This window comes from Aedes albopictus, chromosome 3, assembly GCF_035046485.1.
Source record: "Aedes albopictus strain Foshan chromosome 3, AalbF5, whole genome shotgun sequence".
In the NCBI taxonomy this organism is placed as follows: domain Eukaryota; kingdom Metazoa; phylum Arthropoda; class Insecta; order Diptera; family Culicidae; genus Aedes; species Aedes albopictus.
The window spans coordinates 260,947,211-260,969,390 of record NC_085138.1 but is presented as its reverse complement, the minus strand read 5'-3'; the positions used below and the strand labels follow the sequence as shown (position 1 = coordinate 260,969,390).

Here is a 22,180-nt window from a genome sequence, read left to right as displayed (position 1 = left end):
GTTCTCAACTTCCCTGGCTCCTCCTGATGTTGGCCATCAACAGCTCGTCGGTTGGATGGAAGACCATTAAGCGGGGGATGTTTATTTCGGGTCTTGACTCGTACTAAATGTTTTCTAAGCATATTTTGAATCAACTATTATCTGGCAGATCGTGCATCTTCAGCACTTTCATGACAGGCAGCAGCCTTCGGGCTGAACCCAGGAGCACCATATCCTAGACCCACAAACCATTTTGCTGTGTTCCCTGTCTCATCCTGGTGCGGTGTTGGCAGCGGTTGCACTTCTATCCTATATGCATGGACTGTGGTCGTAGCAAAAGTTTCATATCTAAACGCCTAGACACATCACTGAATCCAACAGCAGCAGCAGGGACGTTTATGAGGTTGAACTCCACAAACGTTCGCCAACCGGGGGCCCTTCTAGAGGATATACATTGAAGTGGTGAATTTTCGGCATTTACCTCTGACGTTCTCACACCTACTACTGTTGGTTGTGGTTGCCCGCCTGCCTGTCTGGTCGAAAAGTTTAAAGTTGCCTTTCTGACCCTCTTCTATTCTCGTTTTTCTCTGTGGTTTCAGCATCAAATAACCGAGCATCTTTGGCAACAGTAAACAACGTTTCTTATCGGTGCCCTTTGTTGTTCCGGGGCCCGAGTTGGAATTACTCTATTCCGAAAAATAAATAAAGCCGTTCTTGATTGTTGCCCTGGTCTTCCTGGTCGATGCCAGGAAAACAGATGGTTTGGGTTGAGATCCCGAGCAGAGGGAAATAACAAGCGTCCCAAGTAACAATTTTAATTTTATCAAAGTTCTTTAGCGATTCAAAAATCCTAAACATAGAACCATTGATGCCGACTTGAAAATGCTCTCGAGTTCTTGTATGCCTCAATAAGCCTACGTTCTGGCTAGTTGGCCCAGTCTTATTGGGGTCTACAGGACTTCGTATGCAAACCGGCTTAGGATTTCGGGTTGTGTCATAGTTTTATCAATCTTCTAAATAAAACCATCTTCTGACTTGTCAAATAATTGTTTTGATTATTTTTCACTCTCAATGTTCGACCGTCAGAATAAATTATGCTTGGTTGTTTATCCAGCCATCAATTGGAAAGATGCAGATATGGAATTCAGATTTGTTTTCCTTTTTAATACGTGTCAGGAGACATGCCACGGAAAATTTGTGGTGAATGTGACTGTGATAATGACAAAAACTAAGTGCGCCACACAAACTATTCATAATTTGGAAGTTAAATGCATTTAATTTACTCGGTGGAATTGGGTGCAAAAAAGGTTTTTTCAGCACAGCGGAGTTTAAAAGACATTATGTAATTTTTCTGACAAAATTAAATGACGGAAACGTGTTGTATGGTTTAATTTGATCTTAAGCTGTACGTGAAATCATAAAATTGAGTAATAATTTTTCTATATTTACATGAATTATCCTGGCTAGGCGCCATATTTTTCTGATAAAACCCTGTGTTCCTGATGATTCCTCCAATAGGGCTAACCCTCCTGAGGTAGCCATAACTGAGCTCATGATAGAACTAGCGGTTTTATCACAGCATTTTTTTGGTTTATGTTACGGCCACGAAATCTTTTGTTGGTTTTATGCATTGCCTCACAGTTTTGTGTATTTGTTTACAAAAGAAACTCTCCGACAACAACCGCAAATGCAAGTTTTATTGAAATGGTATATAATAAGTGATAAAACCAATTCATGTCTACTTGCAAGTCTTTAATTGAAGATGTTTATAGCAGAAGTTATATGATAGTTTTATTGAACACCAAAGGTTCAAAGTAAAAAAAACTACCACATAAAACTAATTTAGAACAACTAGCTTTTTGACATGCTCGTATAAAACCAGGATAAAACATGAATAAACCTTCAAGACATGCTGATTGTTACTTGGGTATTGTTAATATACAGTGATAGAAATTCGTTTAGCCGAGGCCAAAAATTTTTTTTAAATGTGTCAGGGAACTCATACAAAAGATTTTACGATAAAACTTTTTTATCGTAGTGGTAGTATATCTAGTACTGTTTTATAAGAATTTGATACATCACACTTACATATACACTGAAACAAAAACAAGGGTAAAAACCCTTCAAATGTAATTTTTTGCCTAGACATTCGTTTAGCCGAATTGTACAATTCATAGAATTCCATAATAAAAAAAATTACAAATTTCGAAAAATATCCAACAAAACCATGTATGGTGACCTGCATTATAGATCAACTTGTATATTATGAATTAGATCATTTTTGGAAATGTTGCCATATTAATTTTGCATGCATCTCATATAAATATCTCATAATATTGTGAATGTTCCCAAATTGAGATTTGGTGTAGTTTTTTTTATCGGAAGTGTTTCAAAAGAATCTAAGAAAAGTTTCATGACGAGTGCAGATTGAAAATTTACGAAAAACAATGTTTTAAACGGAAAAAAATAACGCAAACCATAAAAAAAATCACGTATTTTAATATTGTTTTGATGAAATATGATGTTTTCACTTGCATAAATCACAGCATTTACTACTATTACGTCTTTTAATAGCTCCCAATATCTTCTAGACTGTATTCTGGCTGAAATATCATACATTGGACGGCTCACATTTCGAGAAATAGCACCGAAAATATTCAAATTTCTAGCATGAACTACTTGTTTCATATCTTAGACGTTATTTTCAAATAAATCATGATAAAAATGAATGTGGTTTACATCTAAGACTCATTTATAATATATTTCTTCAGATTGAATGAAATAAGCCAATTGTTTGACCATATCTTGCATTTTTGTATGAGCATCTGCTTTGAAATAAACAGGGTACAAAAATTCTGACACTTCTTGCAGTTCTTTCACTTAGCAGTCTTCTAACTCAATTAGTAATGCTAGTATCAAACAAGTATATTCCACAGGCATTAAAGCACGTCTTTATTTCAACATAGAACTATTTATTTTAGCTTTTATCAATCCCATTTAAAGGTTAAACCAACCAAAAACCTATATACTTATTTTTTTCATGACATTTTATGCAATAATTTGAACATTCCTAACAATAATTCTGTGCCATATTTTCAAAACTGCTAATCTAGCTTACGTTTGAGTGTTTACAGAAATCATTTTTCTTAAATAAATTTGTTTATCATCGCTTGTCCTTATTAGAACATTTTTTCTAATATTTCTCTGAATTTCACAAATAAATAAACTTTTAAGGTCAATTATCTTGTTAACACGTCATAAACTAAATGCCTTGGGGTATATCCTCGAAATACACACACGAAATTGCAAAAAAATCTATTGAAAACCAATTTTTCACTTACCTCGGCTAAACGAATGTCCAGACAAAAATGACATTTGAAGGGTTTTTACCCTCGTTTTTGGTTCAGTGTATATGTAAGTGTGATGTATCACATTTTTATAAAAAAGTACTAGATACACTATCACTACGATAAAAAAGTTTTATTATAAAATCTTTTGTATGAGTTTCCTGACACTTTTTTGATTTTTTTTGTCTCGGCTAAACGAATATCTATCACTGTATTACTGCGTTATTTTTATTTAAGTTCTTTATCCAAGTGCGGAAATATTACTTTTTTTAGTAATGTTTGACAGGGTCATTAAATAAATTTTGAGAAAAAATTTGAGAATTTCTAGAAATTCTTGACAATGTTTTAATACTTTATTTGAATTTAGTAGTTTATAACGAATAAGTGGAAAACAGTTCAAAAAATTTCAAATGTAGATTTAGCTATATTTAATGTTGAAATAAATGCACGTAAAAACAAAAAAAAACTTCATTTACCTAATAAAATTCTCCTGGTGTAGTCGAGAAACTTTTCAATTATCCTCTTCAGAGATTTCTTCGCAGATTTGAAATCTAATTTACAAAACACCAAACTTCATGAATTCACAAAACAAAGTAATTGAATGCTATTTTAAGCGTTTATGATTTAATTGGCCACATTCCCAAATCTTCCGTCCCCTGGGTACCCATGGGAAGTGACCAATATAAGATCAAATTTAGAATTTCGGTAATTCTGGGGTTCCACCAGTAGTAGTAGTGGAGCGGAACTGGTGGAATGGTAAAAACACATGACTTTCACGCCGGCACCCTGGGATCGAATCACACTCCCGACAAAATATGGGTTCATCTTTCGGAAGAGAACTAGCCTCGCTTTTAAATATCGTTGATAAAGTTTTGCAAAAAGTCCTTCCTGGATTTTTTAAGGAATATCTTCTAGGATTCCTCCAGATGTTTCAACAAAAAATCTTCAAAAAGGCCTTTCTGAGATTCCTCAAGAATTTCTTTCTGGGATTTTTTGAACACTTTTACTAGTATTTCTTGCAGAGTTGATGCTAGGATTTTTTTTATTTGTTCTGGGAATTTCCTGTAGTTTCTAGTAAGATTCCTCTAGATACTCCTTCTCAAATTCCTATCGAAGTCCCGTCAGGAATCACTCAAAGCAGCTTCTATTAAGATTTCTTCTGGAGATCCAGCTCAAAAACCTTCAATGGTTTCTGCTGGTATCCAGAACCTTGTACCTTGAAAGAATTCTAAAATAAAATTTGAAGAAATATTATAAGGCATTTGTCAAAAATCCTGGTAGACAAATCTGTAGGATTTACAAAGGAATCTCCAACGAAGAAATTCTAGAAAGAATACTTTAAGGAATTTTAGGAGAACGTACTTGAGGAGTTCCTGAATATTTAGTGGATTCCTACAAGAAATTCACGAAAATTTATTGAAGGGACACTAGGAGAAATCTAGAAATATCTATGAAATCAAAAAGAATTCAAGAAGAATTCAAGAAGGAACTCCTTGAAAAATCTTAGCGGAAATCTAAGGAAACATTTCTGATCCCAGAGTTAGTCCGGAACAGATCTCATATTCTTCTTTTATCACAGTGCTCGTTGACTCACCAAGGGGGGGGGGGGGTTGATAAATAATAACTGTATTTGATTAAATAATATCCAAACAATTGTGAAAATTGGTAAACTCATCGAATTTGTTAAGACGTTTTCTGTGCGACTCCAATTTCACCTTGAAATGACATAAGATAAGATCGAAATTTGTGTCAGCCTAAATAACTAAACAAAACTCAAGGAAGAATACCTCGAGGAACTACCAGAAGGATTTAGATGGATCTCCTGGATTAATCTCTGCAGAATGTTTTTGGGGAACTATCAGAAGAGCTTTCGGAAGGAATCCTGGAGGTAATATCAACAGAAGGCTCATTAGGAGTTTAAATCTGAGAAAAAAGTTTTCATAAATTCCAGAAGATATGTGCAAGTACTTCAAATGAAATACATGAAAACAAAAACCAAATAGAACTCCTTGAGTAATCTTAAAACGATCATCTGGAGGGATCACAGAAAACAAATTCTTGAATAATTCCAAAAAGAATTGCAATTCTTTTAAATTATTGTATAAATAAAAAAAAATGAATTTTCTTTTTCTTTTTACAGTATCTCTATATTTCCTATATATATATACTTTTGTGGGAATTTTGCGAGTGAAGCCAATTTGTGATTACTATTCTGTTTTTTTAATATTAGTTCAAGCAAATTTAGTAAACATTTTTCACTTTTTTCGCCAAGAATTCAGCAGTTGTTCTGTCATAAATTCTTCTTATTCTCAAAGAGATAAACAAGGGAAACTCGAACGAAATCTTTTCTGGAAACACTCCTAATTTTAACGGTTTTCTTAAGCGCTCTCTGAAAAAAGCTCTCAGCAGATTCTACTGACTTGTTATGAAATTTTGCTCAATATTTTACCAGCATTGCCTAGCTAACTTCTTCAAAATCGACCCCTACAGTTTTCAAAAATATGGAATTTACTAAAATTCAAACAATTTGCGTTGTATAAATATATTTATATTTAGAAAGGTGTATATAATATGTTTCGATCATCTGAACTTTTTTTTTATCATCAAATTAGTGGAATTCGAAATATTGATGGTTTTACAGGCCAATCTTCTTGAATTTGAGCAAATATTCCAAAAAATAATGAAGAAAATGCAATTCTTTCAGTAATAAAAATAGAATAAAAAAATGATTTCTTAACGTACATTTGAAACATTAGATGTTAGCCAGTTACATTAATAGAGCAATGCAGCGGTTACGGAAATAGAGATGTATGAAGGAAGCAGCTTTACTTAAAAGTAGAACAAACATCGATTAAAAAAAGACAGGCTTGTAAAGAAAGTAAAAAAAAAATCAGCTTTATTGTATTTTTTTCCTTCACGTTTTCGAACTTAGAACATGATTATACACTAAAAATGATCATCTACTTACCGAGTTCAAAAATGCTTTAAACTTGTGTGAGAAATCTTGAAAATGATCACTCTAAAAAAATCAATAGGCTTTTCAGAGTATTTAAATATGCAGGTTCTTAAAAAACTACTGACTGACAATGTTATTATTATTTTAATCTTCTCGGCAAGCATGGCATTGTGTAGTGAAATCGGCCTCGGTTCACATTTGCGTACCCTACGTACCTGCACTGCATTTCCCGCTTTCAATAACTGCTCGGACAAACACTTGATCCCACCAAAATGGATGCATCCACACTAGATGAGTTTTCCAAACAGCCTTTTATTTATCCGACGAAACTTTGAACCACCTCACATATCGGCTATTATTTCACTCCACCATAGTCGTCGTCGTCGTCGTCATCGTCCACCACGAAATGCGAGACCCAGAGTTCTTGGTAGATTCTTGTTGATGCCTCGGCCTCTTAGGTGATGGAAAAGCCCACCTTCCACCTCCGACTTCTCTGTGTACACACTAAACAGGTACCAACTAAGGCTCCTCCAGTTCCACCATCTTCGAAGCGGAGAAAAAGTGTCCGTTCCGCACTGGAAATCTGATCTGCATTGCGGAAGAACGCTCTCTTCATCAGGAGAAATCATGGAATGGGGACGGGGGTTTTAGCCAAGACCGAGCAACCAGGAAATAAAACTAAAGTTTCGACTGGGCGTACGCAAACCTGCCACTTTTAATGGAGCAAGTTTCCCCATTTGTTCGTCTTGGGATGTGGTGGTGTAGGATTCGTTTGATTCGATTGCCAAGTGGGAGAAGACACGTACTAGTGCAGCAGCATCAGCATCAGCATCCAGCAACATCGAGGTCGTTCAGAGACGAGATAGACGAACCGGAGTTGATTATAGCAATAAACATCTCGGTACATATCGTCACATCTTTTGGGGGGCTGTCAGACGTCAGACCACGTGAGGGAAAGGGGAATCGGAGGGGAGTGTGATGGCGAACGTCGTCGATTTGTGCAACACGAGAAAACAAACATGGTGTGCAAAGTTTCGACCCCTCGTTGTCAATTATGGGATTTTTCCGGATGATGGCGGTTGAACAAAATTTCTTCGTTCGATTGCTTTTGGTGGACGCGGTGGACTTTACTTGGTAAATCGCTTGTTCAATGCAATTCCTGGACAATTTATTTAAAGTTCATAAATGAACAGAATAGTAAATTTAAAGAAGACGAAATGTGCACAACTATTAATACTAACCTTCAGATGGCCGGCTGCAGCGACACGTTATCCTTTATTCGGTACCGTAGTCATTGTGAAAGCTGAGTTCTAAAAAATCTTTCACTCCTCTTACGAAAATTCATGCGTTTCGAAAACAAAACAATTGCGATAACTTTTGATTACGTTTTTCATTATAAGTGTTACAAAAATATCAACACTGTTCCGAGTATAACAGAAATTTCAGCACTCTGCTAAGCAATGAACATTGTTTCTCTAGATCTAGGTTTTATTCATAACTAGGAAATTTAACTGCTTTGCTCACTTTGGATTTCTATTTTTTTTTTATCTGTATCAACGAGATTTTTAACCCTAGGCTAGTTCATCTCGGGACTAACGCTTTACTTCCCTTCCGAAGGAAGAACTCACATTTTGCGAGTTTGTCGGGAGTGGGACTCGATCCCAGGTCCTCGGCGTGATGGTCAAGAGTTCTAACCATCACACCAGGTCCGCTCCCCACTTTGGAATTTCGAAGTGGTTCATTTTACCAATTATTGCCTTGACTATCCGTGTAACTCAACAACAATGCAATATTGACATTCGTGGAAAACAAATTGCAACCTAATATAGAACCACAAAGATGATAAAAGATTGCCGATCACTAAATATTTCATTCTCTTTTTTTATTTTCAGGTAAGATCAAACGTTACGACGGATTGTATGTAAATATTTGGACAAACATAACTGGATTGAATTAGGATGGTGAGCATTTCGTTTTTGTGATAAAGGGATTATTTTTAATTACCGTACGGGTTAGGGCCGAAGGGTCTCAGATTTTCATGAAACTTTTTCCACAGGCAGGGCTCATAGATATATGAACAAAAAAAAATTGCGTAAAATTCAGGGTCGCCTATTTTCCCGGAAAACTCATGTGGATTTTTTTTGCTTTCCCCTGATACTACTTACTTTGAAAAATCATAACTCAAGAACGAAGCATCGTAGAAACAAAGTGTTTTTTAAAGAAATGTAATCTTAAAAAATATGAACTGGACAAAGTTTTCCGCAAAATTTTCCAAAGTTGAGAAAATTCGAGAAAAGCCGGAAAAATTATGCCCGAACCTGTGAAAAATTTTCAAAAAAAATAATTTTGAGAAAGTTATTTCATAAGCTTTATTCGCTGAAATATTTGGAATACAATTTTTTTCGTTTTTCAATTATGGCCAATTTTGTTGAAAAATGTTCAAATGTGCCATATTAGCCCTTTTCGAAAAATCATAACTCAAGAATCAAGCATCGTAGAAACAAGGTTTTTCAAAAAAAAAATATGAAGTGGAATAAGTTTTCCACAAAATTTTCCACCGTTGAGAAAATTCATAAATAAAAGCCGCAAAAACTTTGTCCGAAATCGCGGAAAATTTTGGAGAAAATGTTTTTTGAGGTGGTAATTTCATCAACTTTGATTGCTGAAATTTTTTAAATGCACTTTTTTTTCGTTCCTGAGTTATAACCAATTTTGTGAAAAATTATCATATAATATAGGCTTACATATAAAGTATCGCAGCAACAGCATTTTTGATGAGATAAAAGTAATCAGGTAATCAGGTGTCAATTATTGTGACTATTCTGATTTCAATGACAACAGCAACATCAATGCATATTGAAAAGCAGGACTTTTGTAAATATTTCTAAAAAAACTATTGAAAGATTAAAAAACACCTTTTGCAGTAAACTGTAAAATTATATAAAATGAGCTAGAATTCACTTTAAGGCAATATAACTCACGAATGGGTGAACCGAACAGCATGATTTTTGCACTGTTCAATTCGTCTCCTGGGCGGCAGTGTCAATAGGTAGAAAAAGTAACAAAAAATTAAAAAAAAACAAGTCAAATTGTGCAAGTCTTAAATTTTCATGAGTTACGAAAAAAAAATCCACACGACCTCAAAAAGCAAACTAGAATGCGGTGCCGTAATAAAATCATATGCTGTTTGCCAGGACATTTAGTTCTATGTTAAAGCTTTTTGTTTAAATTTTGGTTTTGGTAAGGTTTTTGGTAAGTGTTGGTTCAAGCAGCATATTTTGAAAATTTTGAAAAGTACGGGTACAAATAAAAAAAAATAAAAATCTGCAGGATTGAATTGAAAGAAAAAAAAATGACTTTAGAAAATCAAGTGTTAACCTTATAAAATTAAAAAAAAAATGTTTTAAATATTAAACTGTTAAAATTCCAAAGAGCAATTCACTTTGTTTCTAAGATATTGTCTTCTTTATCAGAATTGTCACTCTAAGGATGAAAATTTCCGCAGAAAATATTTGTTTTTCACATAATTAAAGATGTTGTAGAAAAAAAAATAAAAAAACGTGTATTCGTCAGTTGGAACAAGTTCAAAAAACATAAAAAAATGATAATAACTACTGAGTTTTGCTCAAAATATTTTGAAAATTTCAGCCGATTCAATATTATTTGTCCAGAATATCTTTCCATTTTTCTCATGCTGAGAAATTTTCTTGGAGTGTTTATTTTGTTGTTGCAGATAACGTACGATTTGCCAGTCTTTCGTTCCCACCATATTCATTTTTTTTTTGGTTACAACTTAGTGAATAACATAAATGATATCCGGGATTAACAATTTTTCACTGGGTTTTTACGAAAAAATGAAAAATGCTGGTCTTTCTGATAAAATATGTTGTAAAAATATAAATACATAGTAATAAAAATAATCGTTTTGAAATTTTTCTAGTGCATTTCAAGAAAGAGTTCCTTGAAATGTTCATTGGTAGAACCGTTGTGGAAGAATTTTCGATACATTCTCTATCAAATACGTAAAAAATCGAAAATAGTCTTCAATTTCTCACATAGCGGATGGGTGAGAGACAATTTTGTCAAGCCACCAGAAAGAACTGTCTTTATTCAGAAATAATCATCTAGGTATACATTTAGCAATTGATTATTTCAGTATCTGACATTCGAAAACACATGCATTTCAGCCATCTTTATAAAGTTCGTCATGCACTTTGAATCCTTATTGGTTCCAAAACCTGTGGAAAATGGACTGAAATCCCGTGCAACGATTATTACACTAGTTTACAGCATTTTTGAACTCGGTAAACTGATGATCATTTTTGGTGTAGAATCATGCCCTGAGTTCAAAAACGTGAAGGAAAAAAATTACAGTAGAGCGGAAATTTTTTCGACTTTCCATACAAGGTTGATGATTTGAAATCGATTTTTGTTCTATTTTTAAGCAACGTCGCTCACTTCAAACATCTCATTCTCCGTAATCAATGCTCCGATTGAGCTAAATTTTTTACTGTAACTCGACTACATATAATATGTCAAAAAAACGTTGAGAAAGAATTTTTAGATTGTTTTTTTCTCATTGAAAAAAATACATTTCTTCATATATTTTTGGTAATTTGGCTAAAATTTAAGAAGATCGTCCCATAAACTCGCCAGTATCTTGAATTTCATCAATCTGACGCAACACCTGTGTTCAGATGATCGAATGGTATTGTATTCAGCTTTTAATTTATGAAAAAAGATTTGTAGTTTGTTGAACAAAACGCAAGATATTTGAATTTTAGTAAATTCCATATTTTTAAAAGTTATAAAACTAGATATTGAGCTAAAACTCAAAAACTGCTCTACTTAAAAATTTTTGAAGCCCGGTTTCGAAATCAGGGCTAAATTGTACTTCAAAAATTTGGGTCGTTGACAGAAGTTCACGACTTTCGTTTTATTTTGTAAACTAGTGTTATAGGAGTGTAAATATTCTCAAAATTCTTGTGACGTGTTATATAAATGTCGTAAAGATGAAAATAGATGCTTTACCTCGTTGTTATGAGTTTCAAGCCCATGCCCTGTAACCGACGCTTCATACACTAGGCGCCACTTCGCCTTTTGTCGTAATTGAAAAAAAAAACACTCCATTGGCGCCACTTCTGTGCACAGTCCTGATGAGTTTAGATTTTTTTTTATTAGATAGCGGAACAATATTTTAAAAATCGGTTTCCATACACATTTTGAATGATCAAGGTATTTTCTATTTTTTTTCCTAATATGTTTTTCGAATTAGCAAAAACATTTTCCACCAGGAAAAAAATCTACAGATACCATGATTTTAAAAATACTGCATTGTTATTTAGTAAAAAATCAAAAATTGAAAAATGGGGGAATTCATTTAGTTTCGATGCAATATTCATTAAAAGCAGTATTCTCATAGAATTCCGGAAACAAATTACAGTAGTGCCTCCAGAAATAATTCATGGCATGTAGGCAAAATGTTTATTAAATTAATTTCAAAAAATTAAATAACAAAAAAACTTTAAATTTATTTTACAATTATTTTATACTTGAAATCTGTTTTACATATTATTTATATATTTATGTGTGGCATCACTGCTTCATGCATTCTTAGTAACATACTAAAAGGATCACTAAAAGTTTCGCGATGGGTTAAATAGGAGTTTCTCCAGGCGATCTTTGTGATTTTTTTTTCCAGGAAGTTTTCAAATATTCAATGCTGCATTCAACCTAACAATTCAATACGGTTACAGCCAAACATTTCATCTTTCTGATAGTAGTTTTTCTTCATACATTTGTGTCATTCCATGCCAAATTAATTTAATAGGAGTAGGGAAAAAATAAAATGTTGGTGCTGACCGAATCACCTCTTTGTCCGCGGCAGCATCCCACATTTTTTTAAAACGTTAAAATCCACGTCTTTCTTCGTTTTTTTAAGAGCATCATTTGAGGAAGCCAGAAAAATATATTCATGTCAAATCGGGACTTATTTTCAAATTTTACTAAAAACATTTTGTAATTTGAGCTGAGTAAGACCAAGATAAATGGAAAGTAATGAAGAACAATTTTCGAAATTGGAGCGGTCCTGGTGTGATGGTTAGAACACTTGACTATCACGCCGAGGACCTGGAATCGAATCCCACTCCCGACAAACTCACAAAAATGTGAGTTTTTCCATCGGAAGGGAAGTAAAGCGTGGGTCCCGAGATGAACTAGCCTAGGGCTAAAAATCTCGTTAATATAGATAAAAAAATCGAAATTTTACCAGTTTATCATTGATGGGTATATTGAACTGACAGCCTCATTTTTACACAGTTAAATTCATAAAAACAAAGCATACTAGAAATTCATATTTATCCATTCATTTCATTTTCATCCAAAATTGTCGAATGATCCATTTTTTCGGAAAAATAAAAACATAAAAAGGAATTTCATTGTTTGTTAAACTTCTGTAAGAAATGGCTAAAATAATAGAATGATCCTAAAGAAACTTAAACCAATCCATTCAACTTGAAAGGATCCTGATAAAGTAAGAAAAAATATACACAAATATGAATAAAATAATCAATAAAATATGGGAAGTGATATAAAAAAAAAGATTTATAAAACTACAGTGAAAAGTTTACAAAAACGGTCGTCCAAGGTTTCCTTACTGTTTTGCATAATTTCAGAAATGTTATGGGTTATTTTTATAAGTTTTGGATTGGTTTCCTGCTAGTGCATTATGGTTATTTTTTACCTAGACCGTGCACTTCTTCAGCGAGCTGTTGCCAACGTGGTTCATTAGGAAGGCTAGCGTGACCAGATAGGGTGATCCAAAAAAATAAAACATTTTCAAAAATACAAATCTTCAAAAAACAATCGTTATCTTTTAACCACTTAAACCGGTTTTCAAAATTATTTTGTTTTGTTCGAAAATAAGTATGCATTGAATTGAAGTTTTCTGGACAAATACGTTGAAAGGGCCGAATTGTGTTTACGTGCAATGAAAATGTAAACAATAGTTTTTTCATGCTTATGGGTAGTACGCAGATCACAAGAAATATCTTGGCCTATCTCGATGCTTGGGAAATTCAGGCAAGGAATCGCTCAAGAAATGAGAAAGCGTCGCTTTATTCCGGATCCTAGTACGGAGCTGAAACGAAAAGTCAAATCAAATGGAGCTTGCTATGTTAAATTTCTTCACCATTCCGGTCACGGAAAAATAATGCACTGAACGAAAATTACTGTAGCGATACCGTTTGAAGTACATACCTCGCATTTTATGGTAATGGTATAGTTGAGACCAGGTATGGGAAAAGTCATGAAAGTGTCATTTTATAATTTGCTCATTTCACTGGCTCTAGTAAGCAATGTTTATCGAAGATATCATTAAGTTTCCGTTGCTAATCTTTATTATTGAATAGTGAAATTCGACGATGGAAATTTACACAGGAAATAGTAGTAATGACATTTTTTACATTAAATTCCGTGAAATTTTACATGCCTGGTTGAGACACTTTCTTTAATTTGTTTAAGTACCCGTATTGATGTCAATTATAAACGTAGGTTAATGAGCGTTCATTAGCAAGAAACTATTTTGAGAATTTTTGAAACAGTCAGTGTGAAGTTTTTATAAATCTATCTTAAACTTTCAATAGGCGAGCGTGTTTGATACTAAAACTACTCCGCGCTCGCATTGTATACAACTAGCGAGATTGTTTTTAGTAAAGCTGTATGTTTTACAACGTCATATCAAGGGTTAAAAACGATTTCTGAAATACAGCACTTTTTCGAGCTTTTGGTTCCTAGGGTCTGGAACCATTTGGACCAGGGGACCTATTTTGGGCATTTGCTGTTATAACTCAGTCAATTACAATCCGATTGACTTGAATTTTTGATCATGGCTGGATATTGTATTTATCTTGTCGTGTCCCAAAAATCAAGACAATTGGTTAAAAATTGACTGAGTTATGGCAGCAAATACCCAAAATAGGTTCCACAGTGGTCCAGATTTGAAAATACCTGACAAAAATTGTCAAACCATAGTAGTCTCTGAATCCGAATCCGAATAAAATTGATGTTTTTCAAACAATTTCACTATATACATATCATCATGGCGTTATTGTTTTGGCAGCTCTTGGCAGTTGCATTTTTCTTTAACCGATTCTACATACATAAACGAGCATTTGTACGGAATCTCCTCGCGGGGAGTAGCGGGGAGCGATTTGTAAGACACTTTGAAGTCGAACTGTAAGAATTTCTCGTACTAATGACATGTAATGTCAATTTTGAAGCCAAAAGTGTTATTTTGATCTTTTGCTCTATTGCAGATGTCTGATATACACAAGAACTTACAAATAAACTTGAAAGCAATTGTATTACTTATATCAATAGACTTTTGTAGTGGTCGAACTTGTTTGTGTTCTTTCTCAAACATTCAGCACTTTTCCATCAGCAGCTATTCAGTGCTGTAACAAGATACAAAATCAATATTTCCAATTTTTTTCAAATACCAGTAAGTGTTCCTGGTATTATGGATGAATGCTCAAAATACTGTATCCCATATAAAACATGTTCATAAATTGAGTTTCTGCCAGCTTTTCTCAAAATTGGATTTTTGTGGGTCCCGCTGCCCAAATGGTCCCAAACCCCATTTATTATTTATTTATTTATTTATTTATCTTTATTGAAGAGATTTTCAGTCGGCGGCTGGTTCATCTCTGTAAACCCCATTTAAAAGTATCCATACTAATTCGTTAAGCTTCAAACATTCCAGGAAACATTCTGTTTTTTAGAAATTGTTGACTGGTATCTTTCATACGTAACAAATGAATGTTTTGATACAAATTTGAGAATTCCAATCACCTCCTTAATTTAACCTCATCTTAAAAAGCTGATTTCATTAAAAAAAATTGATATATTTTTATTGATCATTTGTTGCTTTTTATATGTAAACTAATATTTTCCCTATTTGATTGGATAAGAACCGGTTCTTCTTCTTTGTGGCTCTACGTCCCCACTGGGACTTGGCCTGCCTCGCTTCAACTTAGTGTTCTTTGAGCACTTCCACAGTTATTAATTGAAGAGCTTCCTTTGCCTGCCAATGCATGAGAATTTGTATATTGTGAGGCAAGTACAATGATACACTATGCCCAGGGTGTCGAGAAAATTTTCCCGACCGGAACGGGAATCGAACCCGCCGTCTCCGGATTGGCGATCCATAGCCTTAACCACTAGGCTAACTGGAGACCCCTAAGAACCGGTTGTTAAGAGCATAAAATGTGTCTATTTAAGATCCTCATTTCAATTGATGAGGTTTACGACACCAAAAAGAAATGTAAATTTGTACAGAGTGTTGACTTTCACCAGACTGACCTCTTAGAAAAAAATAACTTTAAGTTTATTGAAAAGCAAAAACAATCCCATCAAAAGTAGGTATATTTTTAAAAGTTCGATTTGGCAGGGAAGGCTCAATTTACAAACTACAGATTCGAAGTTCTAATAAGCTGCTGCACTGAACCAATCAACTGCCTATCGCCGTAAAATGTGAACTCGATTTGCTCCAGCACCTTTAATTCCCCTTGGACCCCGAAACCGGAATCACACATGCCCTTCCCAATCACGTTGTACTAATTATTTCCCGGCAGCAGCAGCAGCAGCAGGAACAGATTTTCCGCAGTGCATTCGTTTGATCGCATTAATCGAATCCCGTGCTGCTACACGCACGAGTTGAATGGGAATAGCGGTGGTGGATTGCAATCGCGCGTTGAACCGAAAATCAAAACAACCCTTCGTGGTTTTGCCGTCCTTCAGAATGTCCCTTTGTTGGTGGATGGAAAATGATATCTGCTGGATGATGATGATGACGGTGGCAACGAGCATGAAACGGATGCTTGGTGTCGAGCCGGAGCTGGCTTCTGTGGGTTTTGTGGTACGCATCGATTGCGAAATGTTGCGTTGCGTTGTCCTCGGTAGGTAGCTTTGCATGCCTTCCCAACCGTCGAACGACGTCCCGAGAATCTGGTGGGGCTCCTGGTTGCTGGGTTCTGGTTGGGGTGTTGCAAAATTCCATAAATGCGTGAAGCCAGATGCCACCGCGTGCTAGGGACCCTGCTGTGTCGGGGGTCGTCGTCGTCGTCATTTGTAGTGTGGGGATGGAATCGTGTGTGCTTACTCGCTCGGCACCGAGTCAACAATCCGGAAAGCCACCGGAATCGAAATTCGATTATTTCCCTTGATGGGAAATCACACACATCGACGGTCGACGACGACGACGGTGATGTTGGTGATGATGGTGACAATCCCGGTTCAGAACAGCCAGTCAGTGTGGGGGGCAAACGATAATGATTTGAACGTTACTTTTGGTGAGATTACTTCGGTGACGATAATCCCTTTCATCAACGATTCTGCGAATTGGTGGGCAACTATCAACGTCAAATTAGTTACACACGGTGACGGGTAGGACGACGATGATGGCGACGTGCAGGCTTGTGGTGGGATATTTATTGCGTACATTTGTAGCCTGCCACTAAGTATGAATTCTCGAAAAACGTGAAAACGTGCACTAAATATCACATAATTGGCAGCATTCCATGTTCGCCGTATGCTATTTTGAGATGACATTAACCCGTTGATTCATGTTTCAGAACAATCTTGTTACATAGGCTATCTTTCATACGCTTTTTGTGACGAATAGTAGATAAAAGATGCTAGCGATTTCGTTTTCTGTGGTAATTTGCATGTGTAGCAATAAAGGAGGTTGCGTTGGAACTAAAATTGCCGTAAAAAATGTACGTATCGCATACCCTTACAACAATGGCCCTTTCATTGTTGAGCGACTTCAGCTGCCCGTTACGTTTGCTGAAGCAGAAATGTAAATTACACAATTCTGACCAACTAGGCGCCGTCCCAGACAAGCCAACACGCACCACACCACAAACTCGTTGAGTGCAGCCACCAGCAGCGTGCAGACTGTATGGCGAGGACCACCAAGCCCCTGGCAGAAATATGTGCGAAATACCGGAAGTTGCGATGATGAATGTTTGTAAAATTAAAGCACCAACACACTCTGTTGGGTTCTGGAAGAGACTGTGCGGCGCGCGGAAGCAACACTTTTCATCCTTTTGCCTCACCACCACCGCCACCACCCAACTTTAGGAAGTATTATGTAAATTATCCTGCGCGCTGTGCTGTCCCACTGCAAGGGTCATTCCCAAAACGGTCACCACCAGCAGCAGCAGCGGCAGATGTCTTTCTGTTCGCGTCAACGCCTTGCCCGGATTGGGACCGAAATTCCACTCTCGAGGGGTTTTCACCAAATGCATGTGCGAAGGGACGACGGCGACGACCATGGCGACGCCGGCTACGAGAGCTAGATTAATGATGGTGATATTACAATAGCGGCAACTGCCGCAGAGCCCGCCAGCTATTATTTGTTGTGACAAATTATGTAATTATTATGGGCCCCGGTCGAAGTGAATTATGATGTGCATTGAGATTGCGATTCGAGGTCCATTTTCGGATGGAACGAACTCAATTGGCAGTCAATTACTTTGGAATGCTGAGCTGCGAGCGAGGAAGAAGTGCATCAATTCCTCCCCTGGGGAAGCGCCAAAACCATCTGCCCGGTGAACAACTTTAAACCGATATCCTCTGTGCAGCTCAGATTTATCCCATGGATGGTTGGTGCACGTAAATCTGTTTAACTGTCAATAGTTGGTTTGGTGTATAAATAAAAGCTGGAACTATGCAGCACACGGGTCGACTATCTTCGGAAAACAAAAGCTGTGCTCGCTCTCTCTCCCTGTTTGTGTATCCCAAGTCTTGGCCTCAGCCGAACACATAAATCTTGCACAGATAAAGTTGCCTGGGCAAAACTTTGCTAACCTAAACTGTCAATATGGTATTGCTCCGTTTGTGTCTGGACCAGCTTTGTCCCAGCCATACTACAGATACAGAGTATTTGAACAGGTCGACGTCAGCAGTAGTGGTGCACTCTGTGTGATTCGACTCCATTGTTTGCGCCTGATTGTGATATCTTAAGTTTTGTCTCAATTCAAAGTTCATCCCGAAGTTGGTGCATACTGAGATCCCATCGTGGGTTTGCGGGCGTAAGCAATAGATAACGGAAACCACGGAACGGCTGCCACACGCGAGGGTACTTGTGCGTCAATTTTAATTACCCTCAGACATCCTATCCGGGAAGCGTTTACCCGAAACAGTCGTTTGCCCGGAGTGGAACCAGTAAGGCCGGGGTTGGGAGCAAAGATACACTCAAAAGTTGCTATTCTTACAACACACGGCCACTTGACGAGTGGGTAGTGGCTCGGGTTCCGTCACAAACTTCCGTCCGTCCGTGTGCCTTGCCGCAGTCCACAGGAGAGTCGGACAAATTTGAACAATGGTGGTTAAAGTTGTGCCAACTTGGCTGCTGCTAGGGTTTCACGTCAACTTTACCTCACTGCCGGGGCATTGTACACGGACATGGATAGACAGTGGGGAAATTATGGGAAGTAACCAGCAGGATTTAGATAGTCAAGTTAAAATTGTTCCGCATACTTCGGGCAGTTCATTTCGTGGAAGTCTGGGCGGATTTTTATGAAGTCTTGTTTTTGTTGCATTCTTGTCTCATGAGAGCAGTATTCCTGAGGTCCTGGGAATTCTTAAGTGACCTACTAGAATATCTGTGCGATCAAATTAACAGAATCTATAGAAATCCTTTTTCCTACAAAGTTCTTAGAATGAAAACATAAATGAATGGAGAAATATAATTTTTATTGGAAATATTAACACTAATTGTTCTAGAGTTTGCCAAACAGTTGCTTTTAGAATTGCAGTTTAAAATTTGAAATAGAAGATTCAAAGTTGAAACTCGAAGCTTTCACTAAGAAAATGTCAAATAGAAACTGGAAGTTTAAAATAATAGAAAAACAAGCAACTAGAAACCGTAAGAAGCTAGTAGAAAAAAACTAGAACAGGAAATTCGGACACTTATAGAAAAGCCGAGGACCAGAACCAGAATACCGCAAAACCAGAAGACTGGAAGTCGTGACTAGAAGACTAGGATACAATGATCGGTAGAACATTGGACCACAAATGCGATGGATAAGGAGGAGAGCAGGGCAGAAGATCAAAAAACAGAAGCTCAGAGGACCAGAAAACCTATAGAATAGAAGACAATAAGATCAGAAAACTGAAAACTGGATGGCAAGTAGACCAATTACTAGAAGGCCAGAATAAGATAAGATTGCAAGACCAATCCTCGGACCAGAATATTATTATTATTATTTCTTTATTATAGAGATTTTCAGCCCTAGGCTGGTTCATCTCTTTTCGGACCAGAATACTTGAAGAAAACAAAAAGGACAAAAAAAACAGGAGTTTAAGGAACTGGCAGACCAAAAGATTGAAACACCAGAAGTTTGAAAGGCCGAGAATGCTGAAGATCAAAAGAATGAAAGTCCAACTAAGCTCATTTTAACACTGTCAGATTAAGATATGGGAGACTCTAGAATGATAGAATAATAATGAAGTGACCGGTCTTAAAACTAAAACGTCTTAAAACCCCCGTAGAACCCACCTAAAACTTCCTTCGATCCCCCTGAATGCCTCTCAAATTCATAGAATCCTTCGAGATCCTATCTAAACGCCCCAAATCCTCCAGAATCTTTCAGAGCATAGGCTTTCCTTAAAGTCGACTAAAGCTCCACGAAACTGCTTCAAAATCCCCCGGAGGGCTCCGTAGGCAACATTGAAGGCTCCTTTTATCACCAGAAATACACTAGATTTGTCTTGAAATGGCTAATATCCTTCATAAAATCACATGAGGCTCCTATTGATTTATCCAAAACTCCGAACTGAGGCCTCCGAAATCCACAAAGATCTTGAAACTACTGAGCCACGAGACACCTTGATACCGCCTGATACCCCTGAAATCTCTCGAAAATGCTAGCAGTGTATTAAAAAGCCTTCCCAAGTAACAATGAATGCTGAATAGTGAAATTAATGGCTGAACATTGTTTGGTTAATGGTGCTTGTAGCAGAATAAAATGACAGCTGAATATTGGTCTGAAGTATAACTTGTTCCACTTCTCAATCAGCAAAGCCTGAATGGCTGAATATCAAGCTGAACAAAGTATTCTTCATTGTTGTAACTCGGTCAAGATTTACAAAAATGTAGCATACATCAGCTGTTATTCAGCTTTTAATCAAATAATCTTAGAACAGCTGACCCACGCAAGTTTCCGCATTTTTAACATCGCTTGAGGCTGAATGCAGGCTTTGTTCAATTTTTGTTCTTGGTTTATACAGGCTCATCAAGTTATGTTTCTTGTTCGAGCATGTGTATACAATTGTATGTAGTGTAAATGATAAGCTATGGGTTAGGAGGTCTAAGTTCATTTCCCAGTGTTTCACATGAAATTATATTGTCGCATGATTATATAGCACAGTGACCGGCACAAAAAAAGATCCAGCTTGTAGTGGTTTTAGTTTCTAATGAAAACCACATGCAAAAATGATAAAATGTATCTTTGAATGAATGCACTGCATCCATTTTACATTGTTTTATTAATCTGTGTTAAAAATTATTTGGTTTTTGAAAAATAAAGCGAACTCAGATAAAATTGGGAAAATTGCTTGAAAATTGGGTATGACAGAAAAAAAGATCCACAATTAATTCTGAAACTTCAAAGTTTCACCAAATTTTAAAGCATTTTGCTTCTTGGTGTGTGTTATTGTGATGTTTTCGACATATTAAATTTATTTTGACATCAATCAAAATTATTATCAATTATCGAGCTTATTATTCATGGTTAATATAATAGGTAAAATTTTCTCCAAACTCCAGAAACTATCTGTAAGAAAGAATGAACGTTAATAATTTACAATATAACAATAATAATTATTATTAACAATAATTATAATCCAACTTGCAGACATATAGGCATGTACTTTTCTGAACAATTTTCATGATTCTTGGTCGACTAATGCAAAGAAATGCACATGCTGTGAAGATTATTAAGGATTATTTGATATAACTCAAACACTCTCACTCAAATTATATTAAATATTCCTTTATAATCTTTACAACATGTGCATTTCTTTGCATTAGTCGACCAAAACTCATGAAAATTGTTCAATAAAGTCCATTCCTGTATGTCTGCAAGCTGAATTATTGTTGTATTGTAGATTAATAGCATTCATTCTTGCTTATCTGCTAGAGAGGAAGTGTTAGACATAATGCATTACTCTAGTAGAATTAGTCACGAGCTGACCAATTGGCATGTGTCAGATGAAGAATCTTTATCTGACCTTCGCTACATCTTCTTTGAACATTTAAATGTTACTTCGCAAACATTGCGTTTCAGGAATCCCCGGTCAACAAACTGGGATCTTTTTACTGATTTGGTTGCGGCCAAATTTCATGGATACTCACCATCCATTGACACTCCAAGTGATTTAGATGATGCCGTTGATACTACAACGACCTTCATCATGGAAGCTTTTGAAGAAGCATACCCTCTACGATCTGTGAAGATTACAAGAGGAACCTCTTGGTAGAACTCTGATCTGGTGAAACTCAGGAAACAATGCAGAAAGAGTTGGAACAGACGACGTTCGGCTGGTTCGGAGGCTTTCAGGTCGGCTCGCAAGGCCTACAGGAAAGCTCTCCGGTCTGCTGAACGATCCGGCTGGAAAAACCTTTGTACAAATGTTTCCAGTTTGAGTAAAGTCAGTCGGTCAAATAAAATCCTTGCGAAATCTAAGGATTTCCGAGTGAATGAACTTCGTTTGCCAAATGGCGATCTGACTTCCTCTGATGAGGAGGTTCTGGAATGATTATTCAGCACACACTTTCCTGGATGCGTGGATATTACATCTTCGGATGAACCTGATGTCTTTTCTTGTAGCT

General features: G+C 36.3%; 1 protein-coding gene across 17 annotated transcripts in view; it reads left to right on the top strand.

Moving 5' to 3' along the window:
• LOC115253893 (protein muscleblind) overlaps positions 1–22,180 on the top strand; it is a 1,330,915-nt gene that overhangs the window by 669,318 nt on the left and 639,417 nt on the right. The window contains exon 3 of one of the 17 annotated variants that reach the window (XM_062860502.1): positions 8,175–8,283. The exons of the other annotated variants lie outside the window; for them this stretch is intronic. Within the exon in view, the coding sequence (XP_062716486.1) occupies positions 8,175–8,207 (33 nt within the window). The 3' untranslated portion in view covers positions 8,208–8,283. Of the gene's footprint in view, positions 1–8,174; positions 8,284–22,180 lie in introns of those variants that run through there. 17 annotated transcript variants of the gene reach the window in all.